General features: G+C 33.8%; 1 protein-coding gene across 1 annotated transcript; it reads right to left on the bottom strand.

Moving 5' to 3' along the window:
* Positions 1-6,092: 6,092 nt before the first annotated feature.
* On the bottom strand, positions 6,093-15,915 carry LOC131851147 (gamma-aminobutyric acid receptor subunit beta). The gene is made up of 9 exons (XM_059201598.1): positions 15,816-15,915; positions 13,530-13,597; positions 10,985-11,211; positions 10,075-10,157; positions 8,362-8,499; positions 7,671-7,955; positions 6,984-7,159; positions 6,752-6,886; positions 6,093-6,541 (listed from the first exon to the last, which is right to left on the bottom strand). Exons 1-9 carry the CDS (start codon positions 15,895-15,897, stop codon positions 6,377-6,379), a joined length of 1,359 nt encoding a protein of 452 aa, XP_059057581.1. The 5' UTR covers positions 15,898-15,915; the 3' UTR covers positions 6,093-6,376.
* Between the last annotated feature and the right edge of the window lie 7,060 nt (positions 15,916-22,975).

The raw sequence follows: 22,975 nt of genomic DNA, 5'->3' as shown, positions 1-22,975 counted from the left end.
TTTAATCGCACATTTCCGCTTTATTTCTTGCTGTAGATAAGTAGTTCAGTTTTATGAGTTGTATAAGAAATCTCGAAATACAATTATATCACTCACAGAACTGATTAATATAACTTTGTGAATATTTTAAAATATCATACTAAGTGTTCAGTCATTTGAACCAGTTTAGTACAGCAAGTTCAAATTTATTTGCACTTTGTGCGAGTAGCCTATCGTCCTTCTTTGTATATCCTGTATAACTAACCACGTATAATACTAAACTAAAATCTAAGCGCTCATTCTACTATATATTATTACTCAGAATATTTAATTATTGTATGTATGTTTATATATTGGTGAACATTGGTAATTATCAGCCGTTTTTTTAATGCTATTTGTTGCTATTAAAGCTAATATAAGACCATAATGCAGTATATACTTAATGCTATTGACATTGCGTGTGATATTTTATTGCTATAAGACATCTAACCCTGGCTTCATACTATTATGGCCAGTCGGACCATTGTCTTATGAGACTGTGAAGAGATATAAAGCCAAATGAGTCAATCAAATGATTGACTCATTTGACTTTATTAATCAAACGATTGACTCATTTGGCTTTATTAATCAAACGATTGACTCATTTGGCTTTATTAATCAAACGATTGACACATTTGGCTTTATACCTCGGCTGCTTCAAAAATGCTTTTTTTGACTACTCCAATGCTGTTATCCGCATGGCCTTTACAGCTTACTCGGACGATAGGGCGCGAGTGTTATGTTACTCCAAACCCACGGGAGTTATGGAGCGGCTGAAAACCAGCATGGCCTTTACAGCTTACTCGGACGATAGGGCGCGAGTGCAGATGGCACTCCAAATCCGCGGGTGGAGATATGGAGCGGCTGAAGGCAACTCCCGCCTGATACGACTTTAGTCTGGCGACATTGGAGTTCGTACCTCAGCTCAGGCTATCGTGATGTCAATCCCCCAATTGGACGGAGGATCGATCGGAGGGATTTATAATTGCGTTAATCTGAACTGAGTACACGGTCTGCTCGGCCCTTAAAGTTGTCGTCGATTATTAAACGATGATCTTGTCTAATTATAAATTATAATTAAAAATCCTAGTCGTCCATCATCGTATATGTCATGGCCGTGCGCACTCAACTGCTCTATCTGTCCTAATTACATGTCTTACTAGCTGTTCCCGCGACTTCGTCCGCGTTGATTTTATTTTTATGTTTTATTTTCTAAAATAAAAGTAGCTTATGTTACTCCTTATTACATCAGCTACCTGCCAAAAAAAGTCCCGTCAAAATCGGTCCGGCCATTTCAGAGATTAGCCGGAACAAACAGACAGACCAAAATTATAAAAAATGTTATTTTGGTATATGACCGTATATGTATTCGTATGCATGTAGTAAAAAATGGTTATTTCAATATTACAAACAGACACTCTAATTTTATTTATATTTATAGATGTATAGATAAGCGGCCAGTAAGCAGTCCTGTCAAAAAGGCTGCAACACATAAGAGACATTTGAGAATAGTCCGACTGAACCACTTAATGTGAATCCAGGTTAAGGCACCTTATTATAGTGGACTTCAATTCTATATGAATGTATATGTATCAATAATATAACAGTTAATATTAAGTCACCTTTGCTGTTTGTAAAAATATTATTATATGCATAACAAAAATATTCTATTACGTGTAACAATGAAAAAGCCTGTATGAATATAAATATATTCTTCATATAAAAGTAACTAAAATGTTCATCTATTTCATTGCAACCATCTACAACAACTGCGGACAAAATAATCCGTCGCTTAACATTATTATATATGTATATATTTCGGTGAGCATACGCATTTTACAGTGTTCTTCGACTTCCATCATCATAACCCTAATTACGGCTCTTTAGGGGATGTACTTAAGACGTGTACTTGTCTAAGATCCCTCAGAGCTACGTCCCGTACTTAGTTACTAAACACTAGGTAAATATTTTAGAATTTCGTTTCATAGACATAAAGTCCGTAGTATTTATTAACTACATTCAAACCTACTACCATCAAAACCTAAACCCTAACCTATCAATTTTGATAATTAGATAGGAATATAATAATCGCAATTAAATAAAAAGTGAGTACACAAATTACAAAGTGCCGTTATATCTGAGTGCAATTTATCATAAATATATTATGTAAATAATCTAAATTATTATAATATAGTACATTATTAGATATAATAATTCAAGACATCTAAAATTTACACTAATTTAGTTTATTACTAATAATAATAATTACGGTACTAATTTACAATAATTTTGATAAGATAGTAACTATAGATATTAGGCTATAAAAATGGTAACAGACATTCGGTTAATCGTCGTGTTTCATAAATCGATTAATATCGTTAATCGCCAATAGAATCGTTAAAATAAACGTTTCTGTTGGCGTATTAGTTTGCTGTCTCCAAACATGTCGACGGAATAATCATAGTAGTAAACACCAATCTGATGTAATTTGAATAACGTTTATATTCAGGGAATCTGATACTGAACGACTGTCTGTTACCATCCTAACACCGAAGTTCTTGAATGATAGAAACAACTGGTAAACATACACTTGTAAAACTCAGAATATAACATTTTATAGATTCTATACCATCAAGAAAAATCCTTCATTCATGTATATGATAAATTATATGCAATTGTATATTATATAATTATCTCACTATATATAAAATGTCTATGGATAATATATTTTTATTGCGTTAATACTTTTTTCTTTTTTTTGATGGTTTTGTTATTTTATTTATCGTAAAAAATTCTCTTACCGACTATATATGTATATTATTTGAATAAAGGATAATTCAAACGTCAAAAATTATACTCGTTTCTTTAACGTAAGGCATTATTTGTCAATTGCTAACAATGTTTTTAAAAATCTGTCACTAAAAAGCTAGCATTGTCTATCGGACTATAGAATTAAAACTTTTATACTCAGTTATAATATTCTTAAAATTACATCAATCCTATATCTAGTCTCGCTATTCGGTTCCACGGCAGTACTATCGGTATAGCTTTAGTTGTATTCTTCTTACCCACTCACAGATAATGTAAATTACACATTATCCTATTCTGGTGAATATTAAAGAATTCACTTTTATAAATACTTCAATAATAACACTTGTGGTCGTAGCTGATGACAGGAATCCTGCGTGTCGGATAATTGAGGGCATATTTCGGTTGTTAAAGAAGGAAATATAATTCTTTCGCAAAATCACGTGTAGTATAATGCTTTAGAATCACTTTCCCACTTTGACAACAACTGTCCAATGCTCAATATTATGCATTTCAAGTACTAGAGATTTAGTAGACAATACGAGCTAGGTAAAAAAAGCTAATTTATCTAAATCGAACTAATTTAGGAAAGCGCATTACATGGTCTACGGTGCGGCTAGACTATAAGATAGCGAATGTAGAAAATGGTCAATGAACTCTATTATTTTTGTCTACAATAATATTAAATGCAAGGGCATTAAACTGTTTTTTGTTGATAGTAATTATATAATTATTATTCTATATAGAGAATGGAAGGAAGGAAAGAAAAACTATCGAATGAAATTCTTAATTTATAAAATGTAAATGTTTATCTAGAGTTGCCAGTGTACCACGCCATGCCACAGATAAACATATTCTTATGATGTTATAGTATGAAATTAATTTTATTTGATAAATACTAATTTTTAGGTAACAATGATATTTTAGTTCTAGCTGCTATTATAAATATCAAAACGTGCAAAATCACAGATAACGGATAGTGTGGAGAAGAAAAAAGGAAATATATTGTTACGTATTTTGCGTCTTCTCGTCCAAAAACTTTTACATATTCTCTATGTGATATATTTATTGTATGTAAAATATTGTCGTATTTTGTATTATAAAATGTATTTACTTATGAAATCCTATTTCAGCCATAAATGGAAATATAAATGCGATATTACAAGTTTAGTAGTAGAAAGGAGAATCATTTATTACTTTTTTCTAATGATTTTTTTATAACTATAATCACTGACTATGTTAAAAAAATTAATTAAAGTGGTTTATATAAACTTCTGACATTATTATAGTATGTTGTCTGTTTATATGTATAATAAAAAATAACTTCTAAATTTATTAAATAAAAGAACATAAGAAATAAAGAAAAGAGTGGATTTAGCGTACGTTAGCCTCTACCTTGGGAACAAAATTAATATAACATTTGGCACAATCTCTAAGATTGTCAAAAGAAATTTATGTCAGCTATATATTATTTTATAAATGCTCTTAACAACGCTTATTATTTATAAATATTATTAATAGTTACATATAATAACAGTCACAATTTCATGCGGGAAAGATCCCGCTACATCATACATTATCTTCAGCCAGTACTCAAACGTCTGCCAGAAAAGAATTAATATTTCAGTAAAGCTAATTATTGTTATCATTTTTATTTAATTTAATTATCTTGAGCATACGTGACTTTTTTATTTTATTTAATCATATAATAAAATAATTATAAGAAAATTTCTCAAAATCCACTTTTCTACCACTAAAAAAATTATTGAGTTTTTTTGTACAACGATTACACATTATTATTTATTTTGATAAATTTTATTTCTAGTAGCGACGTATTTATATTTAATTATTAAACTATGCTGTTATATCGAATTTCGTTTTGTTCGACGAGTCTAAATTATCAATATTACTTCTAATCTACTTCCTTATGATATTATAGCTACTTTTTTTTTATTCTACCACTTACACTCTGTGGATGCTCATTTCTCTGACATCATGAACGTATAACGTATCAATTAAAAAAAAATACAAAGGCGAAATAATGTAATTATGAATCTTAATGTACTACTGTAATGATATTCTTATTATCAATAATTAAGGCATAATAGAGATGAGAAGAATGAACTGTAAGCTTTATCTCATATAAACGTTGGATATTTAATAATAAAGTTAGGAACATACATGCTGGAGGTTTAGAATTCTGACATTTCAACTTCGCGCATGCATGCCTCTAATGGATTCAATACTATGATAAATATAAAAACAAGAATAAAACCAATATATATAAAGTTTCCGAATATTTACCTGTTCCACATTCCGTAGTAGGAACTCAATTTACCAAAATGTCGATTCAGACTGTCTCACAATTATTTACAATTGTACACATTATAAAATGGGATATTTACCATAAATCTGTTTCATGAGTTCCCGATATTTCTATATTATAAGAAATGCTTAAATAAGAGAGGTAAGAAATGCTTTCTTACCTCTCATCGATGCTGGTGGCATCGGAATATCGGAATCTCAAAATTACGGCAAATGTCCTGTATATAATGCAATAGAAATGTTGATTTCAGACATCGTTATTACTACTGATAGGTCCAACTACAATATATCCATAATTATAAATAAAATAGATTCCAATGTCAAAAACTCAGCATGCGTTTGTTGATGAAAAGCGAAATTAGTCTTAGATACATTCATCAATTATTTTTACAAAATACAAACATAAAGCAACGGTATGTAAATAATAGTCCAGGGTCATTTGCAATGGTCAGCAACTACTCACGAAAAAAAATCCTAAACAATTTAGTCACAACAATAGAATTAGCAAAGTATAAACTAATCACATTTTATGTAACTAATATGAAAATTCTACAAAAGTAACGCATAACTTCAAGCAGAGTAAGTTGAGCATCAGATTGTACATTATGTATATTGTTATTCCACTCATTTTGTCACACAAATAATAATTTGAAACGTGTTCTTTCAATTTAGCTAATCGATAATGTAATTAATACGTAACCTCCAAAAAAATGTATAAAAGATACCGCTGTATATATGTATTTCAAATTCGATCCTCTTTAAGAAATAGCTACCTAGCGTCTAGCTATCATTCTGAAAGCATCTAATATTTACATCATTGGCTAAATCATCAAAAACTTGAGACATTCAAGAAAATTATCCATCTACTAGGTCGTCATTTAATAAAATCAGAATATATAAGATAATTTTATAAATTATAAAAAATATCAGTCGTTTCGTTTTCTACTTCAGACTCCAAGAAATGATTTATTAATTATTTTAAATCAATAGATTCATGTATTACACGTATGTTTCAATTATTTTTTTTAATATATACACATTTGCGATACAAAGTTAACATCTAGGTATTACGTTTAATATCTATAACACTTACAATAAACGATGCTACCGCTGGTTCGCTATTTCATCGCGCTTTTATAAATATAAAAACTAATTCAATAGTATGTATCAAATTATTATTTGAATATATTTGGTGAGAAAATAAGTGGATTCTATACAGCGCCCTCTATTTATCTTCTTCCAGAAGAACCAGATCGTCAGCCACTACGTCGGATACGTGTAGATAAATGATCCAGTACATGAGATTAAAGCAGACGAAGCAGACGGGAAATACGATGCGAGAGTATTTGTCGATGTCCGATGGAGTCATGCCGAGAAGTTTGCTTATGTCCTGAAAGTTCGAGGAAATCAAAATTGAAATGTATTCAACAATTGATATATATAGAAATTTAGTAATCGCCTTGCCTTATACTTTTTAAACAAATATTACTTACACCACATAATATATTGCGCTGCCATTAATTCGCGTAGCATTTCATTGCAGTATAAAATAAATTTGATATATGGTCTAAATCATTAAATTACATTGCTTGAAATTTACCTTTCCTGGATGTAGAATGTGTGGTGGGGGACCAGGGTTCTCATCCTCTCCTCCTCCTCGTCCACCATTTATTGTATTTTCCAGAGTTCCTCCTTTAGAATGCACTTTTGGGTCGTGGACTTTGAACCGCACTTCCTGTAATTGTTAGTTAGAAATTTCAAATCCTATACACGAGGAAAATATTTCATGGCAGTATAAGAGAAATAATGGAAGCATTTACCGAACAGCTTACCGATGGCCTACCCGGAGGACATCGTCCCAAAGTACCCATTTTAGAAAGCGTATGTGGATCTCCCACGGGGGGACAGTCGACTGGTAGCTTCTTTTCAGACGCTATTTTCTGTATTGCTACGAATCTTTGTTTCCTCATCTGTATTCTTTTGGCCATGTACCCCACAGTAGCATATTCTATAAAGAAAGAGAAGGCACTATCCCTTAATCTGTACAAATTACAATCAAATCGTGTAGATTTTTTCGCTTTGCTTTGCTATTATATTAGGATTTATATCAATTCGACGCGCTAGCGCAAGTATATATTTTTTTTCGATCTATTCTAATTCTTTAGCAGCTGACCTTTACAGCTTCACTGGACGAAAATGAGGGTGAATATAGAAAGTAGTTCAAACCGCGGAAGGATTTATTACTTTACTGACGTTTAATGGCAAAGTTCCGTACTAGCCTCGCTAGCTCGCGTATTCGTTCGGTGTAGAGGCACTACTACATTGAAATCCGCTTCATAAGACCTTCCACAAATTTGGAATTACCTATGCACTTGACCAAAATTTTCGCGCAGTGAAGCCGCAACAGTCAGATGTATTCACTAGAATTATAATATATAGAAAAAATATCATCTACTTATAAATTTCGCGTAGGCATAAATCAAATCGCTGAGCATTGTAATAGAATAAAAATGTATTACCTAATAAACTGGCGAAAACCATGACGAAACATGTACCCAAGTATACATCAATGGATTTGACATATGAAATCTTAGGTAATGCAGCATTCGTGGACGACATGAGCGTGGTCATCGTCAAAACAGTGGTGACTCCCAAAGCCACACGTGCAGGCGTGGCGTTTCGATTCAACCAAAATGACACCCATGATATAATCACAATTAAACCAGAAGGAATGTAAATTTGAATGAGGTAATAGCCCATAGAGCGAACAAATTGAATTTCACATGCCAACCTTGAGTAATTACCTGTAAATAGATTCAATATAAAATTAATGTTATTATTTATTGTAAATATTAAATACGATGACATGCTTGTTTCTGTAAATATGTCTCTGTAAACTTGTATTACTGAGATAAAAGTTAATAAAGTAAGATTTCTGTTATATGTGATTTCAAAAATCTAAGTTTCTATCAAATAATTGTTAGTTAAATTATTTGTTTTCAATTACAAGAAGTAACAATACGATACGAATATAATTATGGTTAAGAACATTACAAGAACATTATTTATAATTATCACACCACTCATTGTGTTATGTGCAATAATACAAAAGCAGGACGTGAGAAGAATCGTGGTTATTTCTGTCCAGTGTTCCACGTTGTGGTGTACATTATTATCAGTAGATAATCCCCCGCGAACCCAATTAGGTACCTGTAGTGAGAGAGATCTCCATAGCTCGCTGGCGATGTCCGAGTACTTTGAACTGCGGCAGCGACACCTCGCTCGACACACCCACAGAGTTCGGCCCCTCATTCCATTTGTATCGGATGTCTCGCATGGTGTAGCCGACTGTGCGCAGCGGACACATAAATAAAATAACCCCAGGCCCATCGCAATGGGTTTTTCACCGAAGTCACTATTCGTTCGGGGTAAGAGTGGGGGAGTCGCGAGATCAGTTCGCGCGTCTCGTCGTGCGATTGTCGTGTCGTGTTAGCGTGTGTGCTAGTGCCGCAGTAACGATCGTCTGCACACGGGCTGAGGGAGACGGGGAGACGGGGTCGGTGGCGAAGCGATGGACGGATAGTGCTAGGACTGCGGCTATTGCGATGGGTTACCTGTCGTGAGCGTAACAACAGTGGCTCGCTGCCGATGTCCGAGGACCCGAAACTGCGGCAGCTGCACCTCGTTGCTCATGCCGACGCTGGATAACCCGTCTTTCCAATGGTATCGAATGTCTCTCATTGTGTACCCGACTCCGGAGACATGCCAAACACACAAAACGCTATCACTTACGCTGCGAAGAATCGTGTATCCCCACGTGGCACGGCGGTGTCCAGGTTGGGACTCGCGGGCACGATAGGGCGAGACATAACAGTAACTGGGCAGAGCCGAGTGATTGTACCAGTGATAACTCTCGGATCGGCTCGACATGGATGATAGAAAAATATAATCTACCAAATATATCTACTGAGGTGATAAGAAGCGAAAACAAATGTATCTAATGTTTAAGCGCCAATATAAATATATAAAATAAACGTAAAGTCCACTACAAAAAGCTACGGCATACACGTGTAATTAAGACTTCAGCAAAAGAAACTTGTGATGCTAGTGCGTTCGGTCGGTGTGTAGGGTGCACAGGGTGATGGGCATAAGCAGAGCGTCGGTGCGAGGGTGTGTGGTGAGGACGCCGTGGGGCTCGTGCGGGGCGCTCCGTCTGCGGCACGGCCCTCGGTGGTTGTGCAGACCCCGCTGGCGCCACCGTCCCCGCCTCCTTGGCCCGCTCAGCTATCGCAGCGTCGATGTCTCAATATCATTTCGGTCGCTTTAATGCTCGTGAGAACAAAGGCTTACTATTATACGAGTCTGCCTTCTGCGGGTGCTGTATGCGAGAAGGCGACATTTCAACTTATGAAAACACGAGGAAATCACAGCACGTGTCGACGAGTAAGTTGTACGCTTGTGCTCACAGGGTATCCCTGAGTAGCATCTGTGATACAAGAAAGTGGTCACAACACAATATCTGTAAGCCTAGTGATAAATTTGCATTGTGGTAAATAGTCAAATCAATGATTGCTGTAGGTGAGCACAATACACACGTATATTTTAAAATACTATAACGAGATTATTTTTCTATCATCTGTTTCATTTTTCTTGATGCCTCGCATAGTCTGTTCATACATTGCAACGTTTATAAACGTCATTGCAATTGTGTACAGACTTTTAATATTTTACAAAGAACAACTTCATATTTCTATAATACATACAAAGCGTGCGTTACTTCATCACTATCAGAATTGTCGACGTATCAATTCTAAACATGTATTGTATGGTTGTTTTTAATACATATAATATTACATAAAGTGTCGTTGCTTGATAAACACAATTGTGTTGATATCCAGTATATAACATAGTCAAGATACTTACAACTCTCGATTTCTATATGACATAGTTGCCGGTCCATTGGGAAATATTGAAGATTCATCGGACACGAGGCTGTGATTGTTAATCTGTAACGCAATGATTAATATAATGGGAAAATAATAATCTGCAACTATTTTATTGACAATATTTTGTTTAAAACATTTATATATTTTAAAGATCTTTAATTTATTGTAACTACTTGTAAATTGTATAAATCCGAAGATAAAATTAAAAACAATTAGCCTATATGGTACACTAAAAATAATAAATTGTATAAAATTGTACCAAATATCTTCCTTCCACCACTGGGAATGTTAGTGGCTAACTGACATGACTTTAAGCACCACCAGGTCTTTAGCAAGACTTTTATTAAATTTACTGCTATTATTATTTTGGGAATACATTTTTAGACTTGTGTTTCTTAAAAACTTTATACATATCTTTATATAGTATAAATTGAAGTCGCTTTAAAGGATTTTAATGCAGTTCTAGCAATAGATAGAGTGATTCAAGAGGAAGGTTTATATGTATAAAACATGAACGCGGGAAGCCGTTATGGGTAGATAATAGATTTAATAAAATAAAGTCACTTCCCGTGTCTGTACGCTTAGACTTTAATGAAGTTATCAGCAATAGATATAGTGATTCAAGAGGAATGTTTATATGTACATCTAATAGCCTTGTGGGGAGCTAGGGCATCTTTTTAATATTATAACCGCGAAAGTTTGTGAGTAATAACGCATGTTTGTTACTCATTCACGCAAAAACTATTGAATGGATTTTGATGAAACTTTGCAGTAGTGTAGCTTATATATCAGAACAATATATATGCTATAAATTTCAAGCGGGCGAAGCCGTGGGTAAAGCTAGTAGTAAATACAATAACACTATTAAGTTGGCCTTTATAATTTACCTGATACTCCTAGTGATTGACCCGGAGTAATGTATACGGATAAATTCGTTGCTAGTAGTTGCTATGTGAAAATATGATTGTTTCTCATTCACAAAGAATGTATCAGGCACCCATATATTCTTTATAAACTCAGAGCCTACAGATAATGTCTCCACGCCTGTCCTTTTTTTATACGCTAGTCTGGGATCGGTCCAAAATTGTCTGAAGTAAAAATCCAGCGTAAAATCCTGAGGAATAAAAGTATGTATAAGTTTACGGCACACGGTTCAAATTAGGAAAGGTTTCTATTTATCAATTATCAACTTTAATATTTTTATTTTCATTTCTTCACATTGACAATAATTTACTTTATTCAGTGAGACATAGTTCCTACATATTTCGTCATTTACTATAAATATTAACATTTTAATTATTAATTGTTTATCGGGAACTATGTTACACAAAATTAATTAATAAAATTAGAACATTTTTACACAAATATTGAATACTATTACAAAAACAACTAACATCTGCATGCTTTCACTTAATATTTTTTCCACAACAAGTCAGTGTATACTGGGACAGGTGTGTTCAAGATACTAAATAAAACAACCTTACATCTTACAGTCCGAAGCTTGGTTCTTGTAACTTCAGATAGAAATGACACATTAGGGTATGTTATAGACATTGTACTACATCGAATAGACAATATGAGCGGTAAGCTGAAACAATTATTAATAAGGAAACAAACAAAATGTGCAGTGTATGTGGTATGAAGCCTACGGAACACGGTGATATCTAAGAATGAACAAGGTAGGTGCTCTAAGTGAAAGGAGAGAGCGGGGTGACGCGCAAGCACGGCAGGCACCCACGGCTCGATAAGGCAGTCCTGTCTCATATGAAGCTAACAAGCCGGTAAACAAGTTGCCACAGGTATACTTTGGACCAGGGTTGTGGAACAAAATGGCGTTCATTAATGAGCTCGACTCGCGGGTTTGTGAATAAGGTAACCTCCTCCCTGGGCCATGGGTCGACGTCACGTCTCATTGTGACCTTCCCAACCTTGATTTGGTTTCCACTGTGGGGTCCTTCACCCAAACATATGCCTAGCAAGCTCACTTAGACACATTGGAAAACCGAATGTTGGCCGCGCAAACTTTCTCATTTGCTCACTACAGTCTTTATAATTGAAAGTCACGATATATCGCTCGATAATTAAATTTACAACGAGATCAACTGAAGGCCAATTATATCGGTATTCCAAGTAACTGGAGAGAATAGAGTTTACGGTTATATTGGCAGTATTCCAGTAGATACACATATACGTACATACACAACAAACTACAGTATGAGTCACGATAAGAGATTGTACAGTCGTCGCAAGTCCATAGAGCATGTAACATGTTGATTGAACGTTAAATTTGAATGATTTACTAATGACCTGATATTGGCATGACTGAAATTTTGTCGATAAGCCAGTAATAATTTGGAATATAAATTAATTATAATACATTAGGATACAGAATTGATCGTTGAAATAAACAAAATGAGTGATGATGATCTGTTAGTTAGTATAACATTATTATTTAATTCTATGTATGAACAATTTTATTGTATAACGATACTCTAATGAAGTGAAATATTAAATTACATATAGTATGACCATACAAATAAAATTGTGATGAAATAAAAATATTATTAAATTGAAATGATATTATTAAATAATGTCAAATATATACGGAAACTAAATTCGAATAATGCAATTTTGACCATGACAAATATCTTTTTTTAATTACTGTATAATGAAATGAAACGAACAGATGTCATCACTAAATTTCCAAGTGGCAGCAACTTTGGAGTTACGAGTACTGCTGAACACACAACTGGATAACTTTCAAGGTTTAATGCCTTTCTTATTATTATGCTGGTGTTATATATTCTTTGACACATTGAACTTGTACACATAATAAGAAAGCAATTGGGCGGACAAAAGGGCGATCTGCTCCACCAATCGCGGGCATGCTCGCAGCCTCGTGTCTGGGGCTGCTCGGTCGTTGCGGCTGGCCGCGCGGCCGGAGCGACCGAGACAAGCGTGAACTGACAGTGGACAGTGTACCATGAGCACTTCGGAGACGGAGCTGATAGAGAGCACATACATGGTGACGCCCACCTCCACTGGCGGACCTGCAATCAAGCCCAATCGTGAGTCTAGCGCGCGCGTGGCGCCGTGAAAACCAAACCAGAGGACGGTGACGTGTCCCATTGTCCCGGCGGCGAGCGAGTTGCGCGATGGGGACGATAGGCGCGGGGTGCGTGCGGGTGACGGGCGGTTGATGTTCATGGAATACAGCTGAGGATCATGCGGCGGGCGAGCTAATGGGCCCACAGCCACTCGATGGAAACGCACGCGCACCGTACCGCGATACATCATTGCGCGCCTACGCTATACGATCGAACCGTGGACACGGGTGCTACGATGATACGGTTTAATGCTGGTGATCATACTAAAGGGCAAATCTGGCTACGTATGCGCTGTGTCTTTAATATTGTTTGGAAAGTAAGATACCATTTTCACTTCAGACAGAGAGCTGATGGAGAGCACGTACATGGTAACCCCCACTTCGACGGGTGGTCCTGAAAACGACGCAATAAAAACATGACACCAATAATATCGTTTCTCAATCTTTTGAAACTTTGCAAGGGACTCCCCACACTTGTATAAATATTTTACTTTGCAATTCAAACTAATAACTAGATGGTAAGAAAGTTCTAACTGGCGTAGTTAGATATTTGACTACTATTTCCGGCGAATAAGCATTTGAATTTGTACGTACAGTATTATATTATATTATATTGCAGAGCAAAACTAATATAACTTTATGTAGCCGCTAGTTAATGTTAGCAACATCAGAAAAGTAGGGATTGGATTTATTGACTTGAAATTTTCACGTAACTTTATTTCTAGATGACAGTATCTTTAAAAACTTTTTATTCTGTAGTTCACACGGGCAGAAAATTAATGTCAGATAAATCCGGTATCTGAATGTTCAAGCAAAATAACATAATAACCTATACATAATACGGATTTACTATATATACATATATATAGATCCTGATATATAGATAAATTCTAAATTAGACAATACCAATCTGTAGGACAAATTGGAAACTAGTTAGGGCCGATATGTTGGTATTAAGTCGGCACAACTCTATTATTAAATAGAAATAATCTTTATTCAAATAAACTTAATGTAAGCACTTTTGAATAGTCAAGTTTTGACGATCGACTTTCGAGTTCTGTCGATTCAGTTTTGACGATGACGATAGACTCATGAAGTTAGGCCGACCGTAAACTACTACTGTCATTTGTAGTAGTACCACAACCTGAACTGAAGTCCAATTGGTTGTTAGAAGAACTATATGAAAAGAACGAACAATCTCAAATGTGATTGGGTGCCATATCGTCTTATTTATTGGTACAGACTATAGATCTTGTCAGATCTATAAAATTTTGCTAATTTTATATCTACATCATTTTTAACATCTACTAATATTTACTTGGTTTTAAAACTTGAAATTCCTACGACCATTTCTTCTAGTTATGTTATTATATTAAATGTTTGAATCGATTTTACTTATGTATATATTTGGCATTTTTCTTTATCGAATTATTATTTATGTTTATAATAATATTTAAAACATTTAAAATAACAAAGCAATAATAAATTTGTTTATTTATTATATTCAAGTAAGAAATCTCATACTTTATAAAACTAAACATCATGTATATCGTACTGATGAACTATTTTTATTATTTAGGCCTATATAAATTTGAATTAATAATAATCGTGGTGAATTTTGTTTTATTTATTTAAAGTAAAATAAATAATTAATTATTTATTTTCAATACAAATTGTATTTATTTAATATTTAGGAAAAAATTAAATAAATACAATTATTATATTTATTATTTAGGCCATTACAAATTTGAATAAATGATAATCGGTACTGGTTGTTGAATTTTTTTATTTGTTTAAACTAAAATTATGAATCCGAAATTTATTTTTATTATATACAAATTGTAATTTAAACGAGTATAAAGACAGTCTGCTTTCTTACTACATTACTACAATGCTTCATTAAATTATAAGTTAGAAGCATTATAAAAATAGTTCTACTTGCAGCCTTTAGTACAGAAGTTCAGAAAAATAAATACACATTTTTAAAATCGTGCATTTCGCGTCTATTTCAATTTACACCTGTAAAACTTCATAATCTGATTTTAAACAGTTAAATACCGTTTGATCTTACAATTTCTCACTTCAAAATGTTTTTCCATTAACGTTAATAAGTCGGTAAATAGCACGTCGGAAAATTCCTGGATGCCTTTAGTAAAATATATATATAAATATAAAAGCAAAGCGTCCGTTATTACATTTTGCCTCACATTAAATATTCACAGCTCATTTTATTTTCATTTGGGCGTGAACAAAACTGATTATTGCTTAATGAAGTTCGTAATAATTTGTAAATTATACCATTATTAGTTATTACGTGGAGTACTAATGTGTAAACGATATTAATAATAACTTATAGTTACAATTGCCTCTGTAAAAAAGATTTATTAACCATTCATTTATCTTATCTTAAGATTTGTATGTAAGTAATGTAATATTTTGCAACCATTTATTTATGTTATCTTAAGATTTGTATGTAAGTAATGTAATATTTTGTAACCATTTATTTATGTTATCTTAAGATTTGTATGTAAGTAATGTAATATTTTGTAACCATTTATTTATGTTATCTTAAGATTTGTATGTAAGTAATGTAGTAGTTGTTACATACTAACCTCCATAATTGGGCCTTACTCTTTTATCATAACTTATACTAAATGAATCCAAAATGGCAGATATATTGACATCACCGAACATGCCACCCCCACCGGCACCCCTGAAAGAAAAAAAATACATGCTTGTATAATTATTTTTATATACTTATTATACATAAATACATAAATGAATAAATAATCCCAGGACAATTCACACAGCGCCATCTAGACCCAAGTTAAGCTAGTTGAAACTAGTGTTATGGGTACTAGATAACTGATACAAATAGTAGATATATGTTTTTTTCGTAAATATATACTTATAGATATAGAAAGCACTTAGACCAATACAAACAATCATTCTCATGAATACAAATGTTTGTGCCGTAGGGAACCCGCGACCATTGGAAGTAAAGCGGTGTGCTAAACCATTAGACTGAGGCCGTCAAATATTATTATACATTTTTTAAATGTAATTATTTATTTAAAAAATACACACTACAACAATGAACCTAAAACTAAAAACCTTAAAAAATATAATCATTACATAGTATAAAACAAAGTCGCTGTCGCTGTCTGTCCGTCCCTATGTATACTTAAATCTTTAAAATTACGCAATGGATTTTGCAGCGGTTTATTTAAATAGATACAGTGATTAAAAAATCGCACAGGTGTCGTGTTTACACTCCTCCGAAACGGCTTGACCGATTTTGATGAGACTTTTTATGTATATTCAATAGATGTGAGAATAGGTTTATAAGTTTACACCCCCGAGTGCTAAGAGTGGATCACCTAATAAAATTTTTCACTTTTCGATAGTTTTTTTCTTATGTAACATTATAAATTACATAGAACCTTAAATTTTCACCCTTCTATCTTTAACCCCTATTTTTTAATAACAATATTAATTTAAATGGCAAACAACGTTTGCGGGTTCAGCCAGTTGTAGTATAAAAAAAAAACAATCTTGCTAAGACGAACAAAGATGGATTGTGTGAAAGATGATATAAAAGGAGAATAAGATCGGAGATGACGGATGATAGGGATCAGTGGAAGAAGAAAACATTCCCCCAAATAATGGGATATAAACATTACCACACATGTAATACAACACATAACACTATATTAATATTTCATCCCGAATGTTAACCAGTATAACTTTCAATCTATATCCATCTCAAATCTCTATCTATCTTTATAGCAAAAACTCATTACTAAAGGTACAGCAGTTAAAGATAAATAAAACAAACGAATGAGCAATATCAAATTTATGACACAAAAATCATAAAGAAATGATATATATATATACCAACAATATGTAAAATCAAATACAACTTATAAAGAAAAAACCATTGGAGTAAGTTTAGCAGTAAAAGACAAATCAAACGAATCAGTAATCTCACAATCATAATACTAGTAAGATAAATCTCCCATGATGAAATGAAAATTCATTGTGCAAAGCTTCACTCACTGAACGATTACTTGATTTTTTATGTAAGTAATCGTTTAGTGAGTTAGAATATTTATAAACACTAGCTTTTGTCCGCGGCTTCGCTCGCGTTAAATTATCCCCTTAGGGGTGGAATTTATCAAACTACTTTCTTAGGGGATACCTACGTCATAGTAACTTTATGCATGCAAAGTCTCAGCCCGATCGGTTTAAAATTGACAAAGTTTCATACAAACTTTCATCCCCTATTTTATCCCCTTGGGGGTAGAATTAATCAAAATCCTTTCTTAGCGGATGCCTACGTCATAACATCTAACTGCATGCCAAATTTCAGCCCGATTCGTCAAGTGGTTTGAGCTGTGCGTTGATGGATCCCTATGTCAGTCACCTTTGAGTTATATATAATATATTTAGACATTGTGCAAGGCTTTATATATATATATATGTATTAACGAATGATATTAGACAGTTAGATAATAATTAAAAAAAATAATTTTCATACATGTGTCCCGATTTTGACATCGTATCCCTATATTTCAGAAGTAGCTTTTAACAGCTGTCAAATATATGTATATAGTAGTCTCGATTTATAGAACGAGACTCGCAAAAATTGTTTTATTAATGCTGACTGAGATTAATGTTCAATAAATTCACCAGAGTATATACGTTCCCTGAAAACACAACGTTAGCGCGTTTCAACTTTCACCTCACCGCCATCTAGTGAACTCCAGGTAACTATTAATAGCAGGACTTACCCCTATTTAAGCAAATTCGTAGATACACGAATTTCTTGAATAAAATTTATAAAATAAACATAATATATGATCTTATTTTTCACTTATCATTTTATTATCTCTATAGACGCAATTAAACTTTATTTATACATACGTATTTATGAACCTCTACTTACGTGAATTCGACTACCCTATCAGCTGGGTTTAGCTTACTATCAAAAGCCCAGATATTGCTATATAAATATGATATTAACGTATAAATTGAAAGTGAAATTTACTAACAAATCTTTTTCTTACAGTAGGGGACAAATACGCTTGCTCAACTTATGATAACTGGTTACGACCGCCCCTGCGACGACAGCACCTGCTACATCAGGGGAATTGCAAGTGCGTATTCTTAATCGAGTAAGTTATTATTATTAATTAGTACCACAAAAACCCTAGTCTATACATATAAATAAAATTGGAGTGTCTTTGTAATATTGAAATAACCGTGTTTTACTACATGCATATGAATATAAATACGGTACATACACTAAAATAACTTTTTTTAGAATTTTTGTCTGTCTGTCTGTTTGTTCTGGTTAATCTCTGAAATGGCTGGACCGATTTTGTCGGGACTTTTATTGGCAGGTAGCTGATGTTATAAAGAGTAACTTGGGCTACTTTTATTTTAGAAGAATTATGTTAAATTCCACGTAGACGGAGTCGCGGATGCAGCTACTCGTTAATAAAGTTTTGTTGCCTATTCCCTCTACAGATTCATCTGTCATCTGATAATAATTATTTTAATCTATTATCTATTCCTCCGAAACAACATAAATTGTATACGATAATAGATAATATAATAAGATCTGAAATATAATACTAACAACAGTAAATTTTATTAAGGCAGTAAGCATACTGCAATAGATCATCTGCAGTCTTTATGGTAATCATTGGTAATAATCATTGAAGGGATAATAATAAGTAATACTTATAAAAAAATCCTCAATCTCGTTTTAAACAATATAAGATTGTAAATTGATTTTAATTCAATTCCCGTTGCCGGCCGTTAAGTTAGGGGTCGGCAACGCGCACCTGGCTGACAAAATGTTAAACACCAGTATCATCAGATGAGAAGTATGCTTGTGTGACAAGTTTACTGACTGACATGTCGTATGTCTATGTACATATAACGAAATTGTTCCAATTTGTCTACCATTCTTTTTATATTTTATAACCTACTTTCTCTCTTTGTAAATATGTTTCCTTATTCTTCAGTGCTACCTGTGACATTTTAATATGAATTAACAGATAGTATTAAACATAAAAAAAATAATTGTTAACTGTATTTCGCAAATAGCTTTAACAGGTTTCCTCAAATATATGTTTATAGTAGTCTCGATTTAAATGACGAGACTCGCAAAAATTGTTTTTTTATGTGTCTACTATATGAGATAACTCTTCAATAAGTTCGCCAGACTACATACGTCCCCTGAAACACAACGTTAGCGCGTTTTAGCTTTTACCCCACCGCCATCTAGTGAATTCCAGGTAAGTACAAGTTTGTTTGTAATAATATTACATTTGTTTTCCCTACCGTCCTATGCAGTGTACAGATTGTGTTGAGAAGAACTGGTAAGAAACTAAACTGAATTTTTTTATGCCGGTTTAGTTACATAGCTTTAGTTACATATATAACATTAAATGAAAATTCCTATGGCCTTGTACATTTTTCATTCAAGTAATCGTTTAGTGAGTTAGCTTTTCACAATATACTTATATAACTGTGTATGAATTAACAGTTGTTTTAAATTTATTTAAAAGTAATTCTAGTATATCTTTTGTTATCTTATTGTTAAATTTTATACATCTCATAAAAGTCCCTTTGACTTTTCTAGCCGTTACTTAGGAATAACAAGTTTACATAAATCTAGAATTAATGTTTTGAATATGACGGACAAGATGCTTGTGTTTACAGAATGTTTGAATTACAGTTATGTTAAGTAGCAATGGTGAGAATATTTGCCTCTTTGAATTTCTCTGTTTAGTTACGACCAAATCGTATAACTAACGTACTATTTGTATTGGATACAAAGATTTCTATATTAATCTATAAATATAAATAAAATTAGAGTGTCTGATTGTAATATTGAAATAATTATGTTTTACATGCATATGAATATACAAATATAAATATGGTACATAGACCAAAATATTTTATTTTACAATTTTTGTCCGTCTGTGTCGGTCTGTTTGTTTCGGCTAATGTCTGAAATGGCTGAACCGATTTTAACGGGACTTTTTTTGGCAGGTCGCTGATATAATGAGTAACTTAGACTACTTTTATTTTACAAAACTTAAATTCCACGCGGACGAATTCGCGAGTACAGCTAGTATAGAACATAATTTCTCTATGTACTTATCCGTATTCATCCAATAGTTTTGTGAATTAAAGAGTAAGATATGTCCATCCTACGCCACAAACTTTTGTCTTTATAATATTAATGGAATTAATAAATGACATATATCTGTCTACAGGTAGACTCAAAGGCTATATCAAGCAAAATTCCCGGGATAATATTTATGAAATTGAACAAGTTAGAACACGAAGCGGAGTCGAGAGCTGAGAATAAATTATGAAATTTCATACTAATTCGATGACGTGACCACTCAGTTTACATGAAAGTTAGAGAATTATTTACACTTTCAGAAATTATGTGTCTGCTATTGGGGAAGTGTTAAGTGTTAAGCTCAAAAGTTTGTCGTCTGTTGACAATACCTTTGACTACCTAACTTAGCATAGCAGTCGTGGAAATATATCTCTGTGCATTTTCTACTACCTGCATCGTCTGTTAACAATGTCTCTGACTACCTAACGCAGCATAGCAGTCGTGGAAATATATCTCTGTGCATTTTCTACTACCTGCATCGTCTGTTAACAATGACTCTGACTACCTAACTTAGCATAGCAGTCGTGGAAATATATCTCTGTGCATTTTCTACTACCTGCATCGTCTGTTAACAATGACTCTGACTACCTAACTTAGCATAGCAGTCGTGGAAATATATCTCTGTGCATTTTCTACTACCTGCATCGTCGTAGCATAGCATAGCTCCCCCTGGAAACCATCGTGATAAATACTTGGTGAATTTGTCACGACCTGATCTCATGCTCATCTTATCATCCTCCACTGGTGTCCCGCCAGCGTAAACCGTTAGCGCAGGTGGGTGCATTATTCCATTATTATACAAAAAAAAAACATAGTATAGCAGTCGTGGAATGATATCTCTGTGCATTTTCTACTACCTGCATCGTCTGTTAATGTGATTTGAGATGTGTCCAGAGATTAATGTACACTGATATAAATATTTTAATAAACTCATCGTATCCCACATTACGCAAGTAGCTTTTGTCAAATATTTATAGTAGTCTCGATTTAAATAACGAGACTCGCAAAAAATATCCTTATAAAAAGGTGTAAATGATGAAAATGATACCGAATAGATACGCCAGACTATCACGTCCCCTAAAAGTGAAACGTTAGCGCGTTTTACTTTTACCTCACCGCCATCTATTGAATTGTTGGTAACTACATTAATAGCAGCTCTAACCCCTATTTACGCGAATTCGAAGATACGTGAATTTCGTTCCTGAGATACGTGTGTAGATGTATATAAATATATACACCTATCCCAGCGCTTATTACGCGTGATATGAAGTTAATTGTATAATAATATATAGCTGACTGGTATAGCCAAATACTTTCAGTAGAAATTATTATTTCTCAATTCCAAATATGAAATGTGTGTATATAAAATACTAGCTTTCTGCCCGCGACTTCGCCCGCGTGGACATATAATATATAGATTATCGTGCGTTTAAAGATCCGTGTTCAGTAGTGGGACGTTATATATCCTAAACCTTCCCCTTGAGTCACTCTATATATTCTGTATTTTAAATAAAAACGGATCAAAATCCGTGTTCTGAGAAATTGTTCGGATTAATACCAGCTGCTTGGGGGAAGGGAATTGTTAGTAATGTGGATTGATAACCCCATTGCTAGCAATGTACCGTGTCAGGTCGACCTCCACGCGGTTCCCCCTGGAAACCATCGTGTTAAATTCCTGGTGAATTTGTCACGATGGGCTAACTGACCTGACCTCATGCTCATCTTATCATCCTCCACTGGTGCCCCGCCAGCTTAAGCCGTTAGCGCAGGCGGGTGCACCATTCCATTATCATCCACAAAAAACAAAAATACCAGCTGCTCAGTTTCACCGTCCTCTCATCAGAAACTAAAATACCACAGTGATCTTTTAAATGAATGGTGGTCCTCCAAAGTGCGGTTTTCTAGAAACTTACCACGCACAACCCCATTGCGGAATCACGTTCCAGCAATAGTATTTCTAAACCGATACAATAATGAAACTTTCAAGAAAAAAGCATATTCTTTTTTCAAAGTCCGGCGACGCACTATCAATTCCTCTGGTATCGCGGGTGCTCATAGGTGGCGGCAATCACTTACCATCAGGTAAGGAGCTAGCTCGTTTATCTCCTACGCTATTTAAAAAAAATACGGTATAAGGTTGTGCCTATACTTGGAATATTTCTGTCGACTCTTGAGACCCTTCCATTAGTTTACGTCTCCACTAATATAGATTTAAGTTAAGTGTAAAATCAGTCTACATCCCGACTCCACGTCGACTGTACGCCTTATTAATAAGCCATGAAGCACACTACCAATAAACTTAATAATGTACAATAAATTGTTCAATCATTTTACCGGCATACTCACTACCTACATACTACAATAAATAATATATTATGTAGCGCCACCTCATCACAACATATATATCGCTACAGTGGTAAGGATGACCACCGCGCTACAAGGTATACTTGTACGTATAGAATATGTCCTTTATAATGTTAAATTTTCATATTTCGATTTCATCGAATTTACGATTGTCGTTGTTTAAAAAATATAATAACGCCTAAATTCAAACCTCTGAGAGCC

This window comes from Achroia grisella, unplaced genomic scaffold (genome assembly GCF_030625045.1).
Source record: "Achroia grisella isolate CSIRO2021 unplaced genomic scaffold, CSIRO_AGI_Agris_v1 utg1173, whole genome shotgun sequence".
NCBI lineage: Eukaryota > Metazoa > Arthropoda > Insecta > Lepidoptera > Pyralidae > Achroia > Achroia grisella.
The sequence above is the reverse complement of the archived record's forward strand: the minus strand, read 5'-3'. Positions and strand labels throughout refer to the sequence as shown.

What these genes read in the sequence shown, in the direction of transcription:
- LOC131851147 (XM_059201598.1), bottom strand. Translation starts at nt 15,897, where the DNA reads ATGTTCGGTGATGTCAATATATCTGCCATTTTGGATTCATTTAGTATA. An exon ending in GGAGATCTCTCTCACTACAG is followed by an intron (nt 7,956 to 8,361) that starts GTACCTAATTGG and finishes ATCTATTTACAG; the next exon opens with GTAATTACTCAAGGTTGGCA. An exon ending in GGTTTTCGCCAGTTTATTAG is followed by an intron (nt 7,160 to 7,670) that starts GTAATACATTTT and finishes CTTTCTTTATAG; the next exon opens with AATATGCTACTGTGGGGTAC.